This window comes from Oncorhynchus mykiss, chromosome 8 (assembly GCF_013265735.2).
Source record: "Oncorhynchus mykiss isolate Arlee chromosome 8, USDA_OmykA_1.1, whole genome shotgun sequence".
Classification (NCBI taxonomy): Eukaryota; Metazoa; Chordata; class Actinopteri; order Salmoniformes; family Salmonidae; genus Oncorhynchus; species Oncorhynchus mykiss.
The window spans coordinates 81,781,716-81,803,999 of NC_048572.1; the positions used below are offsets into that span (position 1 = coordinate 81,781,716).

Sequence of the window (22,284 nt, forward strand, 5' to 3'; positions counted from 1 at the left end):
TTTTTGCTCTGACATGCGCTGTCTACTGTGGGGCCTTATATTCACTGTAGACAGGTGTGTGCCTTTTCAAATCATGTCCAATCAATTGAATTTACCACAGGTGGACTCCAATCAAGTTGTATGAATATCTCAAGAATGATCAATGGGCTCAATTTCGAGTCTCATAGCAAAGGGCCTGAATACTTATGTAAATAAGGTATTTCTGTTTTAATTTTTAAAACATTTTCAAAAATGTCGAAAAACCTTTTTTTGCTTTGTAATTATGGGGTATTGTGTGTGTATTGATGAGGACATTTTTTTATTTAATCCGTTTTAGGCTGTAACGTAACAAAATGTGGAAAAAGTCAAGAGGTCTGAATACTTTCCGAATGCACTGTACCTGTGCTAATTAGCTATATGCGTCTCCGAACACCTGTGTTGTCACTGAAAAATACTGTTGCTTGCAACTGTGATATATTCCACTATAAACATTGTATGCAGTGTATTTAGCATTTGTGAAATTATTTTGATGAGATATGAAAGTAGAGGGATTTATGTTGCTAGAACCGTACCACAATTGGGGAGGCAGGTAGCCTAGTGGTTAGAGCGTTGGACTAGTAACCGAAAGTTTGCAAGATGGAATCCCCAAACTGACAAGGTCAAATCTGTCGTTCTGCCCCTGAACAAGGAAGTTAACTCTCTGTTCTTAGGCTGTCATTGAAAATAAGAATTTGTTCTTAACTGACTTGCCTAGTTAAATAAAGGTATATTTTTTTTTAGAATCAATTCACATTTAGATGAACTATTTGGCTGTTTTGACTTTCAGAGCCAATTCACCTCTTAACAGAACAGGTAAGATCCTTGGACTATAAGGAGTAATGTCAGTCTCCTTTAGTTCATTATTGGGATCATTTAACCTTATGATTATTGGGTGGGGTGTATAAACCTAAAATGGTTGCAATCTGGCAAAAATAATCCTTCTAACAGCTGCAGGGTTCTGGGAAATCTCAACAAGTTTTGACAAAAGCATTTCAAATAGCCTAAACTCAGTTTTAGTGTAGACAGAGAGGAAAAGGAGAAGAGAGAGGATTTACTCAGCCCAAAATTTGTTCCCATGAGATAAACCCTTTTTTTGTATGGAGGTCTATGAAAGAGTGTCGAATTACACAAAGCTTATTTGATCTAATAGAAGTTTTGTAATGTTTAGGCTGTTAACAAAATGTACTGATATAAGTGGATTCACTTGGCATTCCGGAACTTGGAGATAAACTATGTATGTCTGTTGTTCACGTGCATATCTGCCCTCTGATTGGCTAGAATGGTCCCACCTGATCTCGCTTGCCCGCAATAATTGAGGACATGTTTTTCATTTTTTTCAATGTAAAAGATAATCTTTGGTGTAGATCATTTTTTTCCTTGGGCCTTTTGACCTTCCATTCTGACCTTCTCACGGGGACCGTCAGGTTATTTGATATCCGGGATCCTTGGGACGTACATATCCCCGATTGAAATGTACGTTTTAAATGGTTAAGGGTCAAGGTTAATGTTAGAGGTCAGGGTCATGGTTAGGTCGTTAGGTTTGGGTATGGCCGTCCCAAGCATCCCGTCTAGCACTAATCGGACCGTCAGGAAAAATATAATAACATCCGATTACGCCATATCCTGTTTCAGCTGTTAAAGAAACAATGGCGTTGCTTCTAAGGTCAGTAGTTGCCTGTGCTTTAGTTTATTGATGTTTACATTTCGTTTGTTAGTTTGACATATGTGTAATACTTATTTATTTGTCTTAGAGTGGTGTTCAAATAGATTTATTTAGCCAGAGAGCTTGCTTCACCCTACTATCGTCATAACATCGTTGCTTGCTACACATGCTAACGTTAGCATGCTTAGTTATCTAGCTCCTCCTGTGACAACATATTTTAGATTTACACCAAGTTATTTTGATAGTTATGAACGCTACAATGAGCTTTACATTCCTATGGAAGCAATGCTTCCAGGTTTCATGTATATAACTAGTTAGCTAGATTATTTATGTGGTATCCTAGCTAGCTAACACAATATGTAAGTTACTCTTAAGGAGCCTATCTTTAGTCCTTAATGTCCAAGGGCATTGTATGTTATTTTTAGTGGTAGCGTTATACGCTCCGACAGCCAAATACCCCATCTAAACGTCAATTAAATCACAATTGTGATACGGTTCTTGAACAAAGCCCTTTACTTTTTATCACATTCTAAAGTTACACACAGGTGTTTGGAGCAAAGCCCTTGATAATGAAACTCGGTTCCATTACATTACACGTACAGTATCAGTCAAAAGTTTGGACACGCCTACTCATTCAAGGGTTTCTCTTTATTTTTTACTATTTCTACATTGTAGAATAATAGTGGACATCCAAATCTGTGATATAATACACATGGAATCAAGTAGTTAAGTGTTGAACAAATCTAAATATATTTTAAATTTGACATTTTTCAAAGTAGCCACCCTTTGCCTTGATGACAGCTTTGCACACTCTTGGCATTCTCTCAACCAGCTACATGAGGTAGTCATCTGGAATGTATTTCAGTTAACAGGTGTGCCTTGTTAAAAGTTAATTTAAAAAAAGTTAACAGTCCATCATTACTTTAAGGGATGAGTTTGACTGCAGAGTGAAAGAAAAGCAGCCAACAAGTGCTCAGCATATGTGGGAACTCCTTCAAGACTGTTGGAAAAGCATTCCAGGTGAAGCTGGTTGAGAGAATGCCAGGAGTGTGCAAAGCTGTCAAGGCAAAGGGTGGCTACTTTGAAGAATCTAAAATTTCTTGAAAGTAATATTTCATAGTTTTGATGTCTTAACTATTATTCTACAATGTAGAAAAGTCAAAATAAAGAAAAACCCTTGAATGAGTAGGTGTGTCCGAACTTCTGTAAATGTGAGTTTAGTTAAGAGACCTGATGCTCAATCTGAACATTAATACATGTCACTTGCGGTTTTGGAAGCATAAGGACCTAATCTTTCATATTAGTGAGAAATAATAATAAATAATAAAAATGTTAAATTGAACCTAACGTTACTCTTTCTATTCCAAGAGCCTTAGATGTTCTGTTTAGAGCTGAATTGGGTCTGGCAGCCAAAACATACTCCAGTTGCAGCCGATAGTATTTTTCAGTGACAACACGTTTGTGGCGTCAGTCTTCCATTTATACACAGGTGTTTGGGGACTCATAGCTAATTATCACAGGTAAGCCTCGCTCTTCCGCCTGCTTCCTGTAAACAATCGCTGTAACATGGAAATATGGCTGTGTAGACAATAACCCTCACCCTCTGGGGGTGCGTTAACGCAGAATTGAGCATTTTTCAAGCAGAAAATGAAAGCTTTTCTACGTTTACCATCTTGCTGCGTTTTGTACACGTAACGTTACATCTAAAATTATTCTAATTGTAAATTCTGCTCGGCTTCAGTCAGGCCAAATCATGAATGTAAAAGTACTAATTTCGTGCTTCATTTGCACTTTTCAAGTCAGATGAAATATCTTTGTTCTTGACAGACAGCGCTCCGACTGATGTGTAGCAACAGATTATCCGTTATATGGACCGGATACTGAAGTGGCCTCTCCGGAACCTAAAATAAATGTCTTTAAAAAATGGAAGGCAGTAGGGAGGAGGCAAGATCAGGTTGGGACCATTCTGGCGAATGAGAGAGCAGACCCACAGGTACAACTCCGATATAACGTGTATTTCTCAGTTGCCTAATCCAATCATTACGAAAATGTATACGCGATCAAATAAGCCACATGTAGCAAATAAGCTTTACATTTTTTGTTAACCAAATTCGACACACTCTTATTGACCGCCATACAAAACCTCGCTCCGTGAGCAAATTATTTTAATGTAAATGACACCTGCTGGAGAAGACAGGTTTTGGGCCTGTCTAAATTATGCCTCTCGCTTCACCTCTTCCTCTTTGTTTAAGCTACTTTTCTCCGGTACTTTCCTCCCGTGTAGTTTTTCTCCGGTTGCAAGATTAAATGATGTAACTGGCTACATTATTTCTATGATAAACATTAGAAATATGATGACCATGCATTATTTTTGCAAAAAATACCTTGCTTTTTCATTGGAAGCTAATTTACTTGTGTGGCCGCTAGCCAAATAGCGTTGCACTTCTGTTGTCATGTGATAAACTATTTTCTGCCGAATGTGTTGCACAACTGTATTTTGTGTTTAGAAAACCTATAGTTCTTTCCCCATCACACTCTATTGAAGAAAAAAAAAAAACCACTGACTTTCAATATAATACGCAGGTGATTTTTCATTTTATTTGATGGTCTGCATTTTGATCATTCGGATTTCTGAAAGCCAATGCGACCACTGACCCTATAAATGTGTGTAGTAATAAATGTAAAAAAATCCGCTGATATGGAAGATACGTTCCTTATGTTTCCATAACCGTACCACAGGCGATGCGTGTTGACATTTTAGAGCATGTTCAGCTGCTGGACAATTTCTTCCTTCAGGGGTTAGTTGGGGGCCCGGAAATCAATTAAAAATAATTTGTACACTGCAAATTGACTAAGCCCAAACCAATATAGTATTTGACAAAAACATACCGTAATTATTTCAAACCTTGACTTAACGTCCTCCGTTAGTAAAGTAAATATTAGTGATCAATTTGGTGATACCAGAGCCCTGCCCTACCCAAGTTATTGATGGAAAAACAGGCCCTACCCTAGTTATTGATGGAAAAACAGGCCCTGCCCTAGTTATTGATGGAAAAACAGGCCCTGCCCTAGTTATTGATGGAAAAACAGGCCCTGCCCTAGTTATTGTTGTAAAAACAGGCCCTGCCCTAGATATTGATGGAAAAACAGGCCCTGCCCTAGTTATTGATGGAAAAACAGGCCCTGCCCTAGTTATTGATGGAAAAACAGGCCCTGCCCTAGTTATTGATGGAAAAACAGGCCCTGCCCTAGTTATTGATGGAAAAAACAGGCCCTGCCCTAGTTATTGATGGAAAAAACAGGCCCTGCCCTAGATATTGATGGAAAAACAGGCCCTGCCCTAGATATTGATGGAAAAACAGGCCCTACCCTAGTTATTGATGGAAAAACAGGCCCTGCCCTAGTTATTGATGGAAAAACAGGCCCTGAGTCGGGTAGCAGAGCTCTAGTTTGAACATGAACATCCTTGAAAATGTTGAACTGATTTGCTTGTGTATTATTATTTCATCTTTTGCTCAACATGGTTTCACCATTATCGAGCTGGGAGTTAGAAGTGTGGTTTCACCATTATCGAGCTGGGAGTTAGAAGTGTGGTCTCTAATCTCCTCTGAGGAAATAGGAAGTGGCTCAGTGAAACAGACTTTGTTGTTTCTACTAAATGTTTTTACTAACATTACGAAATGTATGTTGTTTGATCTCTCTCACAGGACACTAGCCCGACAGGGCACTTGCTTGTCCCGCCCTCAGTTTGGCGTTTTCTACAGACAGTGAGTAGATTTTGTGTGTGTGTGTCAGTGTCAGGTGTTGTAACTGAAATGATTTTCCAATCGTTTCGTTCTGAACAGAAGCATTCTTTTTTCCCCTTCTGTTGCACTGTTCCGACCAACAAAATAAAGTTCTGAACCCCCCAAAATACTGCTTTACATCATTCCTTTCCCTTCCTTTTAAAAATATACTCTACTGTTCAAAAGTTTGGGGTCACTTAGACATCTCCTTGTTATCCATGAAAACATACATGAAACGAGTTGTAAAATGAATACGAAATATAGTCAAGACGTTGACAATGTTATAAGTAATGGTTAGAGCAAGTTTGAGCTGTTCTGTGAAGGGTGTAGTACACAGCGTTGTACGAGCTCTTTAGTTTCTTGACAATTTCTCACATGGAATAATAGCCTTAATTTCTCAGAACAAGAATAGACTGATGAGTTTCAGAAGAAAGTTATTTGTTTCTGGCCATTTTGAGCCTGTAATCGAACCCACAAATGCTGATGCTCCAGATACTCAACTAATCTAAAGAAGGCCAGTTTTATTGCTTTATTGTTCAGGACAACAGTTATCAGCTGTGCTAACATAATTGCAGAAGGGTTTTCTAATGACCAATTAGCCTTTTTAAAATGAAAAACTTGGATTAGCTAACACAACGTGCCATTGGAACACAGGAGTGATGATTGTTCATAATGGGCCTCTGTACGCCTATGTAGATATTCCATCAAAAAATCTGCCGTTTCCAGCTACAATAGTAATTTACAACATTAACAATCTTTACACTGTATTTCTGATCAATGTGATGTTATTTTAATGGACAAAAAATGAGCTTTTCTTTCAAAAACAAGGACATTTCTAAGTGACCGCACACTTTTGAACGGTAGTGTATATACATTTACATTACATTGAATTACTACACCAATCAGGGCACATAGAGCAGCATGGTGTGGAGTGGGTAAGCACTTTAATTTGTTTAGGAAAGTCGTTAAGAGCAAATTGTATTTTGCCGTAACGGCATGGTTTAATCATAATGAAAGACAAACACACCGTGTGCTGACGGTCACAGTGTAGGGTGTGAGACGCAACTGACATTTTGAGGGTGAGGATGGAGGATGCTTGCCTTGAAAGTGCTGAGCACCTTATGGCATGCATTATCTGAATTAGGCCCACAAAGTTATACCTACAGTGGAGTGGCTTCTATAGAGGAACTTTGAATATCTTTGAACTTCCGAGTTGGTTTAATGTTCTCTGGCTAACACGCTTGTAGAGCAGCACTAGATTTTATTATTTTTTATTACAATATTTATTTCCTTAAAAAATTTTTTTTAACAATCAACAAAATAGGACACAGATAATTCCCCGTTAGTCCTCCCACCTACATAACATAGCATGATAAATGGGAGCACTTCTTGCCAAAGCCCAACACATGAACACCTCCCCTCATCCGGTATTGGCTTCAATGATTAACAACAAAACAAAACAAAACAGAATGACCTTCACATCCAATGCTAGAAAATATATTATTCAATGCAAATACAAATGATACATTAAGAAAATGAGGCCGCTAAAGTGACGACTCGAACTGCTGAAAGTCCCCCCCAGACATCAGACAATTCACAGGGGTTATTACATCATAATTGTATGTTGTTTTTTTCAGATGGAATATAGGAAGTTATTTTAGCTCCTTGACAGAGTGTCACTTTTCCCATATAAAAACGGTGCATTTATTGGCTGTATTGACTGCTGATGAAACTAGTCTGGTTTTGCTACCAATATTAACTGGTTGAACAGATTCCTCTCAAAGAAGAGTGAAGGGAAGGATCTAGTGGTACTGTCATATTAGTGACCTGTGATAAGATCGGAATAATGTCTTCCCAATAATTGACTCGTTCAGGGCAGGACAGAAACATATGCATCAGTGTTGCCAGCCACGTTTTACACCTTGGGAAACATGTTGAATATTTAGAATGAATCTTAATCTCTGATGTAAAGTAGACCCTAATGTAAAATATTGAATTGCATCAACTTGAGCCTTGTGTTAAATGAAAGATGCTGAGCATCTAAAAAGAACTCAACCCATTTCTCATCCTCAACAATGAGACCGCGGTCGTCATGCCGCTTCATCGTTCCCCGACAGAGCTTGGAGACCAGAGTACATGTAACAAATGAAACCTTTTACCTCTTTCCTTTCCAGCCACAGTTTATCAGGTGTAGATTTACTCACCTCCCTGTTGAGTGGCAACATAATGCCCAACCTGTAGGTACTTGAAGAAATGAGTTTGAGGAAACTGAAAATGAGATGCCAGTTGTTGAAAGGATTGTAGTTCACCTTCTCCATAGAGATTACCAAATGTTTTAATTCCTTTGTTGAACCAAGAACGTGTCATACCATGTCTCAGGGGTTTGGGTAAGATGGGGTTCTTATAGAAAGGTGTTTATTCATATATAGATCGATGCCCCTCTGTTTACAGACTTCAATCAATATATTTAAAGTGTTTTTAATTAAACGGTTGTTTATGAGACCTAGCAAAGCTTAAGGTGGGGCTAATATAAGGTATAGATGCCAATGAAACCGGGGAAAGACGCTCTTCCTGTCTCCAAGAGGGTGAACTTGTTGTTTTATCTTGCCATACCAACACAGCCTTTAGCTGAGATGCCCAGTAATACAACAGGAAGTCAGGTAGAGTAAGCCCTCCTGAGTATGGTTTGAATAAAGGTGTGTGTTTCATGCTGGGGGGGGGGGGGATCCCTTTCCACAGAAATGAAGAGACCCTGTTAAGTTGTTTGAAAAAAACATTGGCAATAGGAAAGGGTTAGGTTTTGAAAAGGTACAAGAATTGTGGTAATATATTCATCTTTACACAATTGACCTGCCATCTATCTAATTCTTCTTCAACCTTTTTTTAGAAGTGGAGTATAGTTCAGTTGATATGTCTTAATAATTTCAGAAGGAATTTGCTATCCCTGATATGTCATTTTCTGAAGTCTCCAAAGAAAATGGCTGGTTTAAAATGTGGTTCTGCATAGCTGCCCTGTTAAAAGACACGATTATACTCTTCAATATTTTTAATTTAATATCCTGAAAAGGTCCCATATTCTTTCAGGATGTCAACTAATGCCCGGAGTGAGATTTCTGATTTGGTGAGGTAAAGCAGAATGTCATCAGCATATAGTGAGACCAGATGTTCACGCCCACCTCTACGAACACTATGATTGGATGAGATCTGAAAGCTTCTGCCAGTGGCTCTATAGCCAAAGAAAAAGAGGTCTAGCGGGACAACCCTGTCTTGTGCCACATGATAGAGAGAACTGTGAGGAAACGTTTCCATTGGTCAGGATCTGAGCTACCGGACATTTGTACAGTAATCTAATCAGACCCGACATACTGAGGTCCAATATTCATCCTCTGTAAAACTTCGAACAGGTTGTTCCGTTCTATGTTGTCAAAAGCTTTTTCCGCTTCTTAATGGGGCGGCAGGGTATCCTAGTGGTTAGAGCGTTGGACTAGTAACCGGAAGGTTGCAAGTTCAAACCCCTGAGCTGACAATGTACAAATCTGTCGTTCTGCCCCTGAACAGGCAGTTAACCCACTGTTCCTAGGCCGTCATTGAAAATAAGAATTTGTTCTTAACTGACTTGCCTAGTTAAATAAAGGTAAAAAATAAATAAAACATCTCTACATAACGCATAATATTAAATAATCTTCTGATATTATCAGGAGATGATCGGTTTCTTACAAAGCCTGTTTGTTCCCTGTCAACCAAGTCAGGAAGAACCTTATCTAGTCTTAACAGCAATGCATTTTTTGTTGCAAGAATCTTATATGAAGTGTTCAATGAGATATTGGTCTATATGACCCACAAAGCAGAGAATCTTTCCCAGGTTTTAACAAAACTGTGATCAGTGCTTGTTCAAGTGCGTCAGAGCTTTTCTGTCTCTGTGGCAAGGTTAAATATATTGCAAAGAGGCTCAATTAGTTTGTGTTAAAAGGGTCTATAGAATTCAATAGGAAATCCCCCTGCAGTGTTGAAAATGGATTCCCCCCATTTCCTCAGATGTGATCTCTTTCTCCAAGTACTCTCTCTCCTCATCAGTTAAAGCTTGTCAATTGAGTTTGTTCAAAAACTCCTGCATTGTGGCAGGGGCATCCACTTTAGACTTGTACAATGTTTTCATAAAACTCCCTGTAGGCTAGATTCATTTCCTCAGGACGCTGAACAACTGTGTTATTGGGCAGCTTAATAGAGCCAATAACTCTAATAGCTTCCTCTCTCCTTATCTGCCAAGCAAGCAACTTCCCTGCTTTATCTCCATGTTCGTAGTAGTTTTGTTTTGTTCTCCTAAAAACGTTTTCTGCTTTGTGGGTCGTCAGGGTGTTATATTCCAATCTCTTTGATGACTCCACTATACAAACATTAGACTCAAATGTCTAATGAGGAACTGTTCATTTTCAAGAAATGTCTTTCTCCAACAAATCTACTTTTAGCCTTGTATGTCTGACGTATAAGGTAAACGAAATGATTAGCCCCTTCAGATATGCAACAACAGCTTCCCATAAAATTAGGGGGGTGGGGTGGGGGGGGTGCGCAGAGTTATTGGTGCTAAAAAGATATGTTGATATGAGTGTTCAGAAATCTTACAAATGTGTGGGATTATTTAGTAAATATGTGCCAAACCTCCACCACCTTGAGGGTGGCTGTGTTTTACTGATTGGTAATGAAGCCAGCAGGGCAGAATGATCTGATATAGATCTTGGTAAATACTTACACCCAGTAGTTAAACTTCCCTTGCCTGCAGGAATAAGAGAGAAGTCGATTCTAGACTAACTGTTATGGACAGGGAAGTAAAAGGAGTGTTCTTTTAACCTTTTTGGTTGTGAACTCAGGATGATGGTGATGATTCACTAATTGTCCCCATGTCATTGTTGAGGGATGAAAGTTATTGTCTGGTAAAGGTTATAGCTTGTCTTTTTTTCCTGTGCTGCATAGGTGCGTTTGACACCGCGCGGCACTGGTTTCAAGGGAGCCTTGGGGAATTCCGATTGGTTGACGTTTTGAGTGTGCGGCTGGTGACCTTAAACACATCCTGTTTTTGTTTTGTTTTTTTACATGCTCAAGTGGGGCTAAATAGTCCGGTCGTTATTGTTGACCATGTTTGTCGCTTTAATTCTACATTTATTTTGTGACTGAAAACATTTTCATGTTACAGGGAACAGTCAATGGACTTTTATACAATATACGTGTAATTTACAATTAACCTAATTCGGGTGATGCTATGCATAGCAGGTACAGCTATCTTAAAGACTAGTGCATCTTCGCTGTGTGCTTAGGGTTGTCGTCCTGATGGAAGGTGAACCTTCACCCCAGTCTGTGGTCCTGAGCGCTCTGGAGCAGGTTTTCATCAAGGATCTCTCTGTACTTTGCTCCGTTCATCTTTGCCTCGATCCTGACTAGTCTCCCAGTCCCTGACGCTAAAAAAAACATCCCCAATGCATGATGCTTCCACCACCATGCTTCACTGTAGGGATGGTGCCAGGTTACCGCCAGACTTGACACTTGGCATTCAGGCCAAAGAGTTTAATCTTGGTTTCATCAGACCAGAGGATCTTGTTTCTCATGGTCTGAGTCTTTTAGGTGCCTTTTGGCAAACTCCAAGTGGGCTGTCATGTGCCTTTTACTGAGGAGTGGCTTCCATCTGACCACTCTACCCTAAAGGCTTGATTGGTGGAGTGCTGCATAGATGGTTGTCCTTCTGGAAGGTTCTCCCATCTCTACAGTGGAACTCTGGGTGCTCTGTCAGTGACCACCGGGTTCTTGTCACCTCCCTGACCAAGGCCCTTCTCTCCCGATTGACCAGTTTGGCCTGGTGGCCAGCTCTAGGAAGTGTCTTGGTGGTTCCAAACTTCTTCCATTTAAGAATGATGGAGGCCACTGTTGTTGGGGACCGTCAATGCTGCAGACATGTTTTGTTACCCTTCCCCTTTGTGAGATGCAGAGTAGGTGAACGGATGATCACCGCATGTGTGGTTCCCACCATGACGGAGATGGTGTGGGGGAGCTTTGCTGGTGACACTGCAGAGATTTGCCATCCCATCTGGTTTGCCCTTAGTGGGACTATAATTTGTTTTTCAACAGGACAATGACTCACAACACACAAGGGTGATCCTCAACACTGGGGCCCCACAAGGGTGTGTTCTGAGCCCTCTCCTGTACTCCCTGTTCACCCATGACTGCGTGGCCATGCACACCTCCAACTCAATCATCAAGTTTGCAGACGACACTACAGTGGTAGGCTTGATTACCAACAACGACGAGACGGCCTACAGGGAGGAGGTTAGGGCCCTCGGAGTGTGGTGTCAGGAAAATAACCTCGCACTCAACGTCAACAAAACAAAGGAGATGATCGTGGACTTCAGGAAACAGCAGAGGGAGCACCCCCCTATCCACAACGACGGGACAGTAGTGGAGAGGGTAGTAAGTTTTAAGTTCCTCGGCATACACATCACAGACAAACTGAATTGGTCCACCCACACAGACAGTGTGGTGAAGAAGGCACAGAGGCGCCTCTTCAACCTCAGGAGGCTGAAGAAATTTGGCTCTTCACCAAAAGCACTCTCAAACTTTTACCAATGCACAATTGAGAGCATCCTGTCGGGCTGTATCACCGCCTGGTACGGCAACTGCTCCGCCCACAACCGTAAGGCTCTCCAGAGGGTAGTGAGGTCTGCACAACGCACCACCGGGAGCAAACTACCTGCCCTCCAGGACACCTACAGCACCCGATGTCACAGGAAGGCCATAAAGATCATCGAGGACAACAACCACCCGAGCCACTGCCTGTTCACCCCACTATCATCCAGAAGGCAAGGTCAGTACAGGTGCATCAAAGCTGGGACAGAGAGACTTAAAAACAGCTTCTATCTCAAGGCCATCAGACTGTTAAACAGCCATCACTAACATTGAGTGGCTGCTGCCAACATACTGACTCAACTCCAGCCACTTTAATATTGGAAAAATTGATGCAAAAATGTATCACTAGCCACTTTAATCAATGCCACAAGCATTTCGCAACACTCGCATTAACATCTGCTAACCATGTGTATGTGACCAATAACATTTGATTTGACCTCCAGGCTGTGTAAGGGCTATTTGACCAAGGAGAGTGCTGCATCAGATGACCTGTCCTACACAATCACCTGACCTCAACCCAATTGAGATGGTTTGGGGTGAGTTGGACTGCAGAGTGAAGGAAAAGCAGACAAGTGCTCAGAATATGTGGGCTCCTTCAAGATGGTTTGAAAAGCATTCCTCATGAAGCTGGTTGAGAGAATGCCAAGAGTCTGTAAAGCTGTCATCAAGGCAAAGGGTGGCTACTTTGAAGAATCTCAAATATAACATTTATTTTGATTTGTTAAACACTTTCTTGGTTACTATATGAATCCTCTTTAGTGGGGAGAAAGCCATCATCTTGTGTTGTGTGGGAGAAAGATTGGGAATGATCATTATTCTGTCATCTCCGTACTCTTCCTTTGCTCTGGCAGCTGAGAGGATGCAGACTGTGTCCTGGTACCATAGAAATGTAATGCACTGGGTGCATCCTGGCCAGGCAGCTGCCTCCGTAGGGTGCGATGGGTCCTCTCGATTTCCAGTGGGTGTGAGCAAGGAGGGAGACTTGGGGAATCAATTTTTATGAGGCGTTCATAAAGTGTCTCTTGGATTTTCCTTATTCCCTTTCTGAACCATGCTGGTGCTACTTCCGAGCAATTATCCTCCGAGGCCGAAGAAGGGCTGTCAGAAGGGGGCGCTTTTCCCTGCCTCTTCTGAGGCTTTGCAAGATTTGGCGTCTTTTGTTTTGGGCGATAAGAGACGTATTAACTTCCAATTATTATCGAACTGGTAAACCGTGTCAAAATGCCTCAACATTTTTCCGAAGTTTGAGGATGCTATGCAGATGCGTCTTGTTAGATCTTCACCATTGCTTAAAAACAGTTCTTACCTTTTTGTAGATAATAAATCCAATGTGAAACGTGATCACTGTAGTATCCTTAACTAACATTGGAAAAAGTCAATCCATTCTTCTCTAATTAAATATCTCCCTAATTTCTGAATTACGCTTGTAACATCGTCAGTAGGCTACAGTAACCTATGCTTCAGAGAGGGTGGGTGGGGGGGGGGGGGGGGCAGGTAGCCTGCACACCCACTGGCAAAGATTTCCAGCTGGTGGGCAGACTCTGGAATACGTTTCTGAGTGACAGAGGGAGGGCTTTGCATAGGCAAATGTGTTGTGATTTTTATGGGACTGGAAAAAAATGCCTGGACTGTAATATAAAGGTTTCCCGTGCTTTTAAAATGAAGGTTCTGTTCTGGAACAGTATACATCTCCTTTGGTTCAGGTTCTGTTCTGGAACAGTATACATCCCCTTTGGTTCGGGTTCTGTTCTGGAACAGTATACATCTCCTTTGGTTCAGGTTCTGTTCTGGAACAGTATACATCCCCTTTGGTTCGGGTTCTGTTCTGGAACAGTATACATCCCCTTTGGTTCGGGTTCTGTTCTGGAACAGTATACATCCCCTTTGGGTCGGGTTCTGTTCTGGAACAGTATACATCCCCTTTGGTTCGGGTTCTGTTCTGGAACAGTATACATCCCCTTTGGTTCGGGTTCTGTTCTGGAACAGTATACATCTCCTTTGGTTCGGGTTCTGTTCTGGAACAGTATACATCCCCTTTGGTTCGGGTTCTGTTCTGGAACAGTATACATCTCCTTTGGTTCGGGTTCTGTTCTGGAACAGTATACATCCCCTTTGGTTCGGGTTCTGTTCTGGAACAGTATACATCCCCTTTGGTTCGGGTTCTGTTCTGGAACAGTATACATCCCCTTTGGTTCGGGTTCTGTTCTGGAACAGTATACATCCCCTTTGGTTCGGGTTCTGTTCTGGAACAGTATGCATCCCCTTTGGTTCGGGTTCTGTTCTGGAACAGTATACATCCCCTTTGGTTCGGGTTCTGTTCTGGACCAGTATACATCCCCTTTGGTTCGGGTTCTGTTCTGGAACAGTATACATCCCCGTTGGTTCGGGTTCTGTTCTGGAACAGTATACATCCCCTTTGGTTCGGGTTCTGTTCCTCAAATAATTTGTATTATTTTCCTGTTTTCGGTTCTGTTCCCTGAACCGGTTCCAACCCTTGGTGTATGTGCCTGCCCACTTGTCTCTGTTGTTCTTTTAATGTGATGTGTTTACATGAATGTGTTTACATGTTATGTTGGAATTGAATGTGAATGTTTTCTCTAGTGATCTAAATATACCTTTTCTCTATTTCTTTAGTGCTGTTCCAATGGGAACCACAGCAAAGGAGGAAATGAACAAGTTCTGGGACAAAAACAACAAATTGAACCGACCCATGTCGCCACATATCACCATCTACCAGTAAGTTGGCTATGTGCATAATAATAATGAATAAATTAAGAAACTCTCACACTGCACCTCAGCAATGGCTGTGTCAAATTTAAATTGTGAAAGGGTGCTCGTCTGATTGTCCTCTCCATAGTCTCCAGGCCGTTTCAGAGATCACTCCAATAGGAATACAATACACACAGCTTTGATTCGGTGCCTTGTGACATTGTTTATGGATCAGGGGAGCAAGTACCTTTTTTTAAACCTCAAAACAACCACTCAGGCGCTCCTCGCAAGAAAATGAACTCATTATTATGGGTGTAATTGTTCATCAAACCCAGGGTTCGGTACAAATTGCGTTTTTTGGGGGGTTAAGGTTCTGTTTCGGTACAGCGGGAAAATTAAATGCCAGCTGTTAATGTAGTTCATTAAGATTTCAAACTAATCCCAGGATCTTGAGCTATATAATGTAGGGCCAATTTTTTTATTTATTTTTTTTTACACAGGTTTCTGTTTTTTTCCTGGTTTTCACTCTCCAAAATCAATCATCTCTTAAAATCACACTTTTCAAAAATATAATAACATCATTGTGTGTTCTACATCAACAACACTTAAACCACCAGGGGACCATTTCTGAGGTCTGGGGGAAAAATTTAAGGCATTTTTGGGTGTAGATACCCTTTTATTATTCTGCCAGGTATGTGTCGTCTACTTTGTAGTTTAATATTTTAAATTGAGAAGCCTTTTCATCTACCAGAAGCCTGTTGTCATTAGCATCATCGCTAACGGCTACACAAAGTGGTAGACACACACAGAGAGAGAGGGGCATTCCCACACCCTTGCCTTCTTCAGAAAGCTAAAGGAACATACCAAATGAATTCAATACATTTAGTTGATTCCTTACTAAGTTCAATACATTTTTGCTTCTACTGGGCGCTTTAAACAACAATGAACGTGGTGGGGGTCGATATCGTACAGAACTACTTCCCCAGCTGCGCCTCACAAAAGCATAGCTTGAAATGCGCCAATTAGTCATTTTTAGCAGAATAGCCTACAATGTTTTTTCAGCTCAGATTTACTCAAGGCATAAAATGCAGTGTAGGCATAGCCTTTAGGCCTAGTGGATTACAGTGGGCGTAGCCTTTAGGCCTAGTGGATTACAGTGGGCGTAGCCTTTAGGCCTAGTGGATTACAGTGGGCGTAGCCTTTAGGCCTAGTGGATTACAGTGGGCGTAGCCTTTAGGCCTAGTGGATTACAGTGGGCGTAGCCTTTAGGCCTAGTGGATTACAGTGGGCGTAGTCTTTAGGCCTAGTGGATTACAGTGTGGGCCTAGTGGATTACAGTGTGGGCCTAGTGGATTAGTGTGGGCGTAGCCTTTGGGCCTAGTGGATTACAGTGTGGGCCTAGTGGTTAACAGTGTGGGCGTAGCCTTTGGGCCTAGTGTTTTACAGTGTGGGCCTAGTGGATTACAGTGTGGGCGTAGCCTTTGGGCTTAGTGGATTACAGTGTGGGCCTAGTGGTTTACAGTGTGGGCGTAGCCTTTGGGCCTAGTGGTTTACAGTGTGGGCCTAGTGGATTACAGTGTGGGCGTAGCCTGTGGGCCTAGTGGATTACAGTGTGGGCGTAGCCTTTGGGCCTAGTGGTTTACAGTGTGGGCGTAGTGGATTACTGTGTGGGTGTAGCCTTTGGGCCTAGTGGTTTACAGTGTGGGCCTAGTGGATTACAGTGTGGGCCTAGTGGTTAACAGTGTGGGCGTAGCCTTTGGGCCTAGTGTTTTAGTGTGGGCCTAGTGGATTACAGTGTGGGCGTAGCCTTTGGGCCTAGTGGTTTACAGTGTGGGCCTAGTGGTTTACAGTGTGGGCGTAGCCTTTGGGCCTAGTGGTTTACAGTGTGGGCGTAGCCTTTGGGCCTAGTGGTTTACAGTTTGGGCCTAGTGGATTACAGTGTGGGCGTAGCCTTTGGGCCTAGTGGTTTACAGTGTGGGCGTAGTCTTTGGGCCTAGTGGATTACAGTGTGGGCCTAGTGGTTAACAGTGTGGGCGTAGCCTTTGGGCCTAGTGGATTACAGTGTGGGCCTAGTGGTTTACAGTGTGGGCGTAGCCTTTGGGCCTAGTGGTTTACAGTGTGGGCCTAGCCTTTGGGCCTAGTGGTTTACAGTGTGGGCCTAGTGGTTAACAGTGTGGGCGTAGCCTTTGGACCTAGTGGATTACAGTGTGGGCCTAGTGGTTAACAGTGTGGGTGTAGCCTTTGGACCTAGTGGTTTACAGTGTGGGTGTAGCCTTTGGACCTAGTGGTTTACAGTGTGGGCGTAGCCTTTGGGCCTAGTGGTTTACAGTGTGGGCGTAGCCTTTGGGCCTAGTGGTTTACAGTGTGGGCGTAGCCTTTGGGCCTATTGGATTACAGTGTGGGCGTAGCCTTTGGGCCTAGTGGATTACTGTGTGGGCGTAGCCTTTGGGCCTAGTTGTTTACAGTGTGGGCGTAGCCTTTGGGCCTAGTGGATTACTGTGTGGGCGTAGCCTTTGGGCCTAGTGGATTACAGTGTGGGCCTAGTTGTTTACTGTGTGGGCGTAGCCTTTGGGCCTTGTGGTTTACAGTGTGGGCGTGGCCTTTGGGCCTAGTGGTTTACAGTGTGGGCGTAGCCTTTGGGCCTATTGGATTACAGTGTGGGCGTAGCCTTTGGGCCTAGTGGATTACTGTGTGGGCGTAGCCTTTGGGCCTAGTTGTTTACAGTGTGGGCGCAGCCTTTGGGCCTAGTGGATTACAGTGTGGGTGTAGCCTTTGGGCCTAGTTGTTTACAGTGTGGGCCTAGTTGTTTACAGTGTGGGCGTAGCCTTTGGGCCTAGTGGTTTACAGTGTGGGCGTAGCCTTTGGGCTTAGTGGATTACAGTGTGGGCCTAGTGGTTTACAGTGTGGGCGTAGCCTTTGGGCCTAGTGGATTACAGTGTGGGTGTAGCCTTTGGGCCTAGTTGTTTACAGTGTGGGCGTAGCCTTTGGGCTTAGTGGATTACAGTGTGGGCCTAGTGGTTTACAGTGTGGGCGTAGCCTTTGGGCCTAGTGGATTACAGTGTGGGCCTAGTGGATTACAGTGTGGGTGTAGCCTTTGGGCCTAGTGGTTTACAGTGTGGGCGTAGCCTTTGGGCCTAGTGGTTTACAGTGTGGGCGTAGCCTTTGGGCCTAGTGGTTTACATTGTGGGCGTAGCCTTTGGGCCTAGTGGATTACAGTGTGGGCCTAGTTGTTTACTGTGTGGGCGTAGCCTTTGGGCCTAGTGGTTTACAGTGTGGGCGTGGCCTTTGGGCCTAGTGGTTGTTGTTGTCTTCCATATACACTATTTTTGTAAGTATTCATTCGGACTCACAGTTCAAACAGAAACCGAGGTCCCTGTACCAAACGGTTCGGTAGGAATACGTGTACCGTTCCAACCCTACTAATTATGTAAAGAGCCTTTTATTGATTTTGCTCTTAACAGTGGATGGGTTAGATATTACCATTGGGTCACGTGACCAGGTAAAACACAAGGGACCTATCTTTAGGTATTGACAGGGTTTATATCCAGTGTGAACTACAAATGCTGTGTTTGTATACTGTACATGTGCCTTGCCGTGTGTTGTCATGGTACCCTGTGTCTTGTCGTGTGTTGTCATGGTACCCTGTGTCTTGTCGTGTGTTGTCATGGTACCCTGTGTCTTGCAGGTGGTCGGTGCCTATGATGATGTCCATCACACACAGAGGCACGGGAGTTGGACTCAGTGGAGGTATAATTAATATACTAACCTCTTACAGCACACTCCAGGGTCAACCTTTCCCTGAACCATTATTGTGGGTAATTCAAAAACTGACCCCAAGATCAACGTCTAGTGGCAACTTCACCCTACTCCTCTTTTCATTTTTTATTTACCTTTATTTAACTAGGCAAGTCAGTTAGGAACAAATTCTTATTTTCAATGATGGCCTAGGAACAGTGGGTTAACTACCTTGTTCAGGGCAGAACGACAGATTTGTACCTTGTCAGCTCGGGGATTCAATCTTGCAACCTTTCGGTTACTAGTCCAACGCTCTAACCACTAGGCTACGCTGCATGGAAAAGACCACAAGATCACAGTCCTAAAAACATAATGTTGTCCCCTGTCTTTCAGGTATATCGGCGTTTGCTCTCTTAGCGTTGGTGTTGCCAGATAGCTACCCTTACTACCTTGACCTGATCCACTCCCTGTCCATTGGCCCTGCTCTACTCGGCCTAGCTAAGTTTGGCATTGCCTTCCCTCTGTCCTACCACACCTTGAATGGAATCCGCCATCTGGTAAGTAAAGTCCACAGCGCGTAACACTAGGTCATTGCCTTAAAACTAATATAGTTCTATGTTAGTCCTGGTTGATGTCTGTCCTTTAATGTATCCTCCTTTTCTTTCTCTCGTTCTTTACTGTTCTTTTTGTCTCTCTCTCTCTCTCTTTCTGTCTCTCTCTCTCTCCTGTGTCTTTCTCTCCTGTGTCTCTATCTGTCTCTCTCTTCTCTCTCTCTTTCTGTCTCTCTCATGTGTCTCTCTCTGTCTCTCTCTTTCTGTCTCTCTCTCTCCTGTGTCTTTCTCTCCTGTGTCTCTATCTGTCTCTCTCTTCTCTCCCTCTTTCTGTCTCTCTCCTGTGTCTCTCTCGCCTCTTTCTGTCTCTCTCTCTCCTGTCTCTCTCCTGTCTCTCTCTTTCTGTCTGTCTCGTCTCTCTCTCTCTCCTGTCTCTCTCCTGTCTCTCTCTTTTCTGTCTCTCTCTCCTCTCTCGCTCTTTCTGTCTCTCTCGCTCTTTCTGTCTGTCTCTCTCTCTCTGTCTCTCTCTCTCTCTTTCTGTCTCTCTCTCGCCTCTCTTTCTGTCTCTCTATCTCTCCTGTCGCTCTCTGTCTAAGTTCTGGGACAGTGGTAAGGGATTTACGCTTCCTGAGGTGTATCGCTCGGGCTACGTGGTCATCGCGCTGTCAATACTGACCTCCATTGCTGCCATTGCATACATGTGAGCAGCGCGGTGGAGAAACGGAGGCGGAGAGAGTATGGAGTGAGGTGATGAAGGGGTTGTTTTGTTTGTTATATATTCTGCTCTTTGTGTCACCAACACAGTAATTGAATGGATAAATGTATAAATACATCAAATGTTTTGTGGTTTTTATCATGGAAAGGTTTATCCTGGTCAATCGGTTAACATGGTCCCCGGGGTAGACGTAACATAATACATGTAAATCACTCAATTACTACGTTATGCTATGTTTCTTATGGTATATATTAATTTGTGGATGTTTCGCATTGGGTATGTTATAAATTGGAATTTGTATAATATGTTACAAATTTGCAAAACATATATGTTAAGAATTCTAATTCGAATTCGAATTCTAATGTTGGGTAGATTTAGGGGTGAAAGGAATATCTTTAAAAATTCATAAGTAGTTGCTAAAATTGTCCGTGATTAGTTTCAAACACTCATTCATTATTTGGGTTGCTAGATGTTCACGTTATTCACCCATCCAACCACTCTACTTTCATTGTTGCCTTAAGTAACCTTCTGTAACCATATCAAATATCACCTTTTATGTAACCATATCAAACGTATCATATCATACTAATTTGAGGGTGCCGGATTTAGATGTACTATGTTATGTCTAGTCTATGAGACCAGGCTGGCTGTGCTCAAGTTTAATGTCAAGTGAAATGCATGTAATATATTAGTGAAATCAATTAAACAGAATGGGTGCTACAAAATGACAGTGTTGTGTGATGGAAGAAATGAAACCAAAATATTGGAAAGATGACCCTAACATCACCCGGTTTGTTATCTAACTGAATATGATTACATTTTTATCACCAATTATGGGAGGAACAATGATGTCAACAGCACAAACGGCTCCCTATGAAGTGCACTACTTTTGACTTGATGCCCATTGGGCTCTGTTCAAAAGTAGTGCACTATGTGGGGAAACGGGGGTGCTATTTGGGATAAGAGTTACCTCATCATGTGTCCTAAATCTGTCACCTGTGATGTCATTTATCTGCAATAGATCCTCATGTAGATCACCCAGAGCATCAAATCACCAGTAATGCCACTTTGCCAGTCAGATCTTACTCTTGTGTGTCAGCTCCAGTCATTTCTGTCTACAGTAGCCCTCTCCGGGAGAACTTTTGTCTCCATCCGAGTCCATTACGTTGTTTTCTCTCCACCAACAGCGTTTTGGGTAGAAAAAAGGCAGCCTGTGACTTGAGTTATGTTTTTTTCTGAAATATTGATGACTTCTCCCCGCAGTTTGTGTGCAGCATTTTCCACTGTGGATATGAGTCTTTACTCCACGAGGTCATTAACACCTGCGTGTTATTGGATGTGCGCACAATTATGTTTGAAACGATTGATGTTTTCTGAACTAGCTACAAAGTTGCCTGAGGCTTCAGCTCCCACTGAGCCACACAGGAGCTCCTTCTGCACCTAATCATGTTTGGTTTGTTGCAGTCTGAAGGGAATACCATGTTGTGACTTAATGGTGGGCCTCAACCTTAGTGTGTGTGCATGCGCCGAGTGTCTTAAATAATACCCTATTCCCTTTTGGTCAAATGTAGTGCACTACATAGGGAATAGGTTGCCATTTGGAATACGGGGCCTGTGTGTGCACAGTCGATGACGAATGTAACACAATGAAAGACCCACCTACTGTTCCAATATTATTTCGTAACAGTGAAATGTTGTCCCATGGGGCGGAACCTGCTTTGGTAAATACATTATCAATGAGATGGTCAACACGATAACTTATACGCTGAGTGTACAAAACATTAAGAACACCTTCCTGATATTGAGTTGCACAGCCCCTCTTTCGCCCCTCAGAACATGTTCAATTCGCTGGGACATGGACTCTACAAGGCATCAATCCCCACAGTTGTGTCAAGTTGGCTGAGTGTCTTTCGGGTGGTGGACAATTCTTGATACACATGGGGAAAGTGTTGAGCGTGAACAACCCAGCAGCGTTGCAATTCGTGACACAAACCGGTGCGTCTGGAACCTACTACCATACCCCGTTCAAAGGCACTTAAATATTTTATTGCCCATTCAACCTTTGAATTGCACACATACACAATCCATGTCTCAATTGTCTCGAGGCTTAAAAATAATTTAATCAGTCTCCCCTTAATCTACACAGATTGAACAAGTGACATCAATAAGGGATCATAGCTTTCACCTGTGTTCATTTGGTCAGTCCGTCATGAAAAGGGCAGTTTTCTGCACTTAATTATATTGTCCTTTTGCATTTGTGCATTTTCAGAAGAACACACATTGCCAACATGATTGCTTAGTATGATTGTTGCAAATGTCCTTTCTAATACTGCAGGAAAATTCAGATCTGGACTTGAAGACTGTTCGCTTTCTTCCTTTGTAATCAAGAACTGATTTCCACCTGGGAGGACACTAAATGGGTGCAATAGTATATCATAA

The 22,284-nt window shown here is 42.5% G+C and overlaps 1 protein-coding gene across 2 annotated transcripts; it reads left to right on the forward strand.

The window, feature by feature from the left end:
- The first annotated feature begins 1,566 nt into the window (after positions 1-1,566).
- On the forward strand, positions 1,567-20,570 carry sdhc (succinate dehydrogenase complex, subunit C, integral membrane protein). Of its 2 annotated transcripts, XM_036986486.1 has the most exons (6): positions 1,583-1,681; positions 5,389-5,448; positions 14,770-14,871; positions 18,530-18,591; positions 18,973-19,136; positions 19,727-20,570. In XM_036986486.1, exons 1-6 carry the CDS (start codon positions 1,665-1,667, stop codon positions 19,832-19,834), a joined length of 513 nt encoding a protein of 170 aa, XP_036842381.1. In that variant the 5' UTR covers positions 1,583-1,664; the 3' UTR covers positions 19,835-20,570. The 2 variants fall into 2 exon arrangements, with proteins under 2 accessions (XP_036842382.1, XP_036842381.1); XM_036986487.1 differs by lacking the exon at positions 5,389-5,448 and having other exon boundaries at positions 1,567-1,681; positions 19,727-19,853.
- Positions 20,571-22,284: the final 1,714 nt, after the last annotated feature.

Excerpts from the sequence above, each read along its gene's own strand:
- sdhc (XM_036986486.1), top strand. Across the intron at positions 14,872-18,529 it reads CCACATATCACCATCTACCA|GTGGTCGGTGCCTATGATGA; the intron begins GTAAGTTGGCTA and ends TGTGTCTTGCAG. Across the intron at positions 19,137-19,726 it reads TGAATGGAATCCGCCATCTG|TTCTGGGACAGTGGTAAGGG; the intron begins GTAAGTAAAGTC and ends TCTCTGTCTAAG.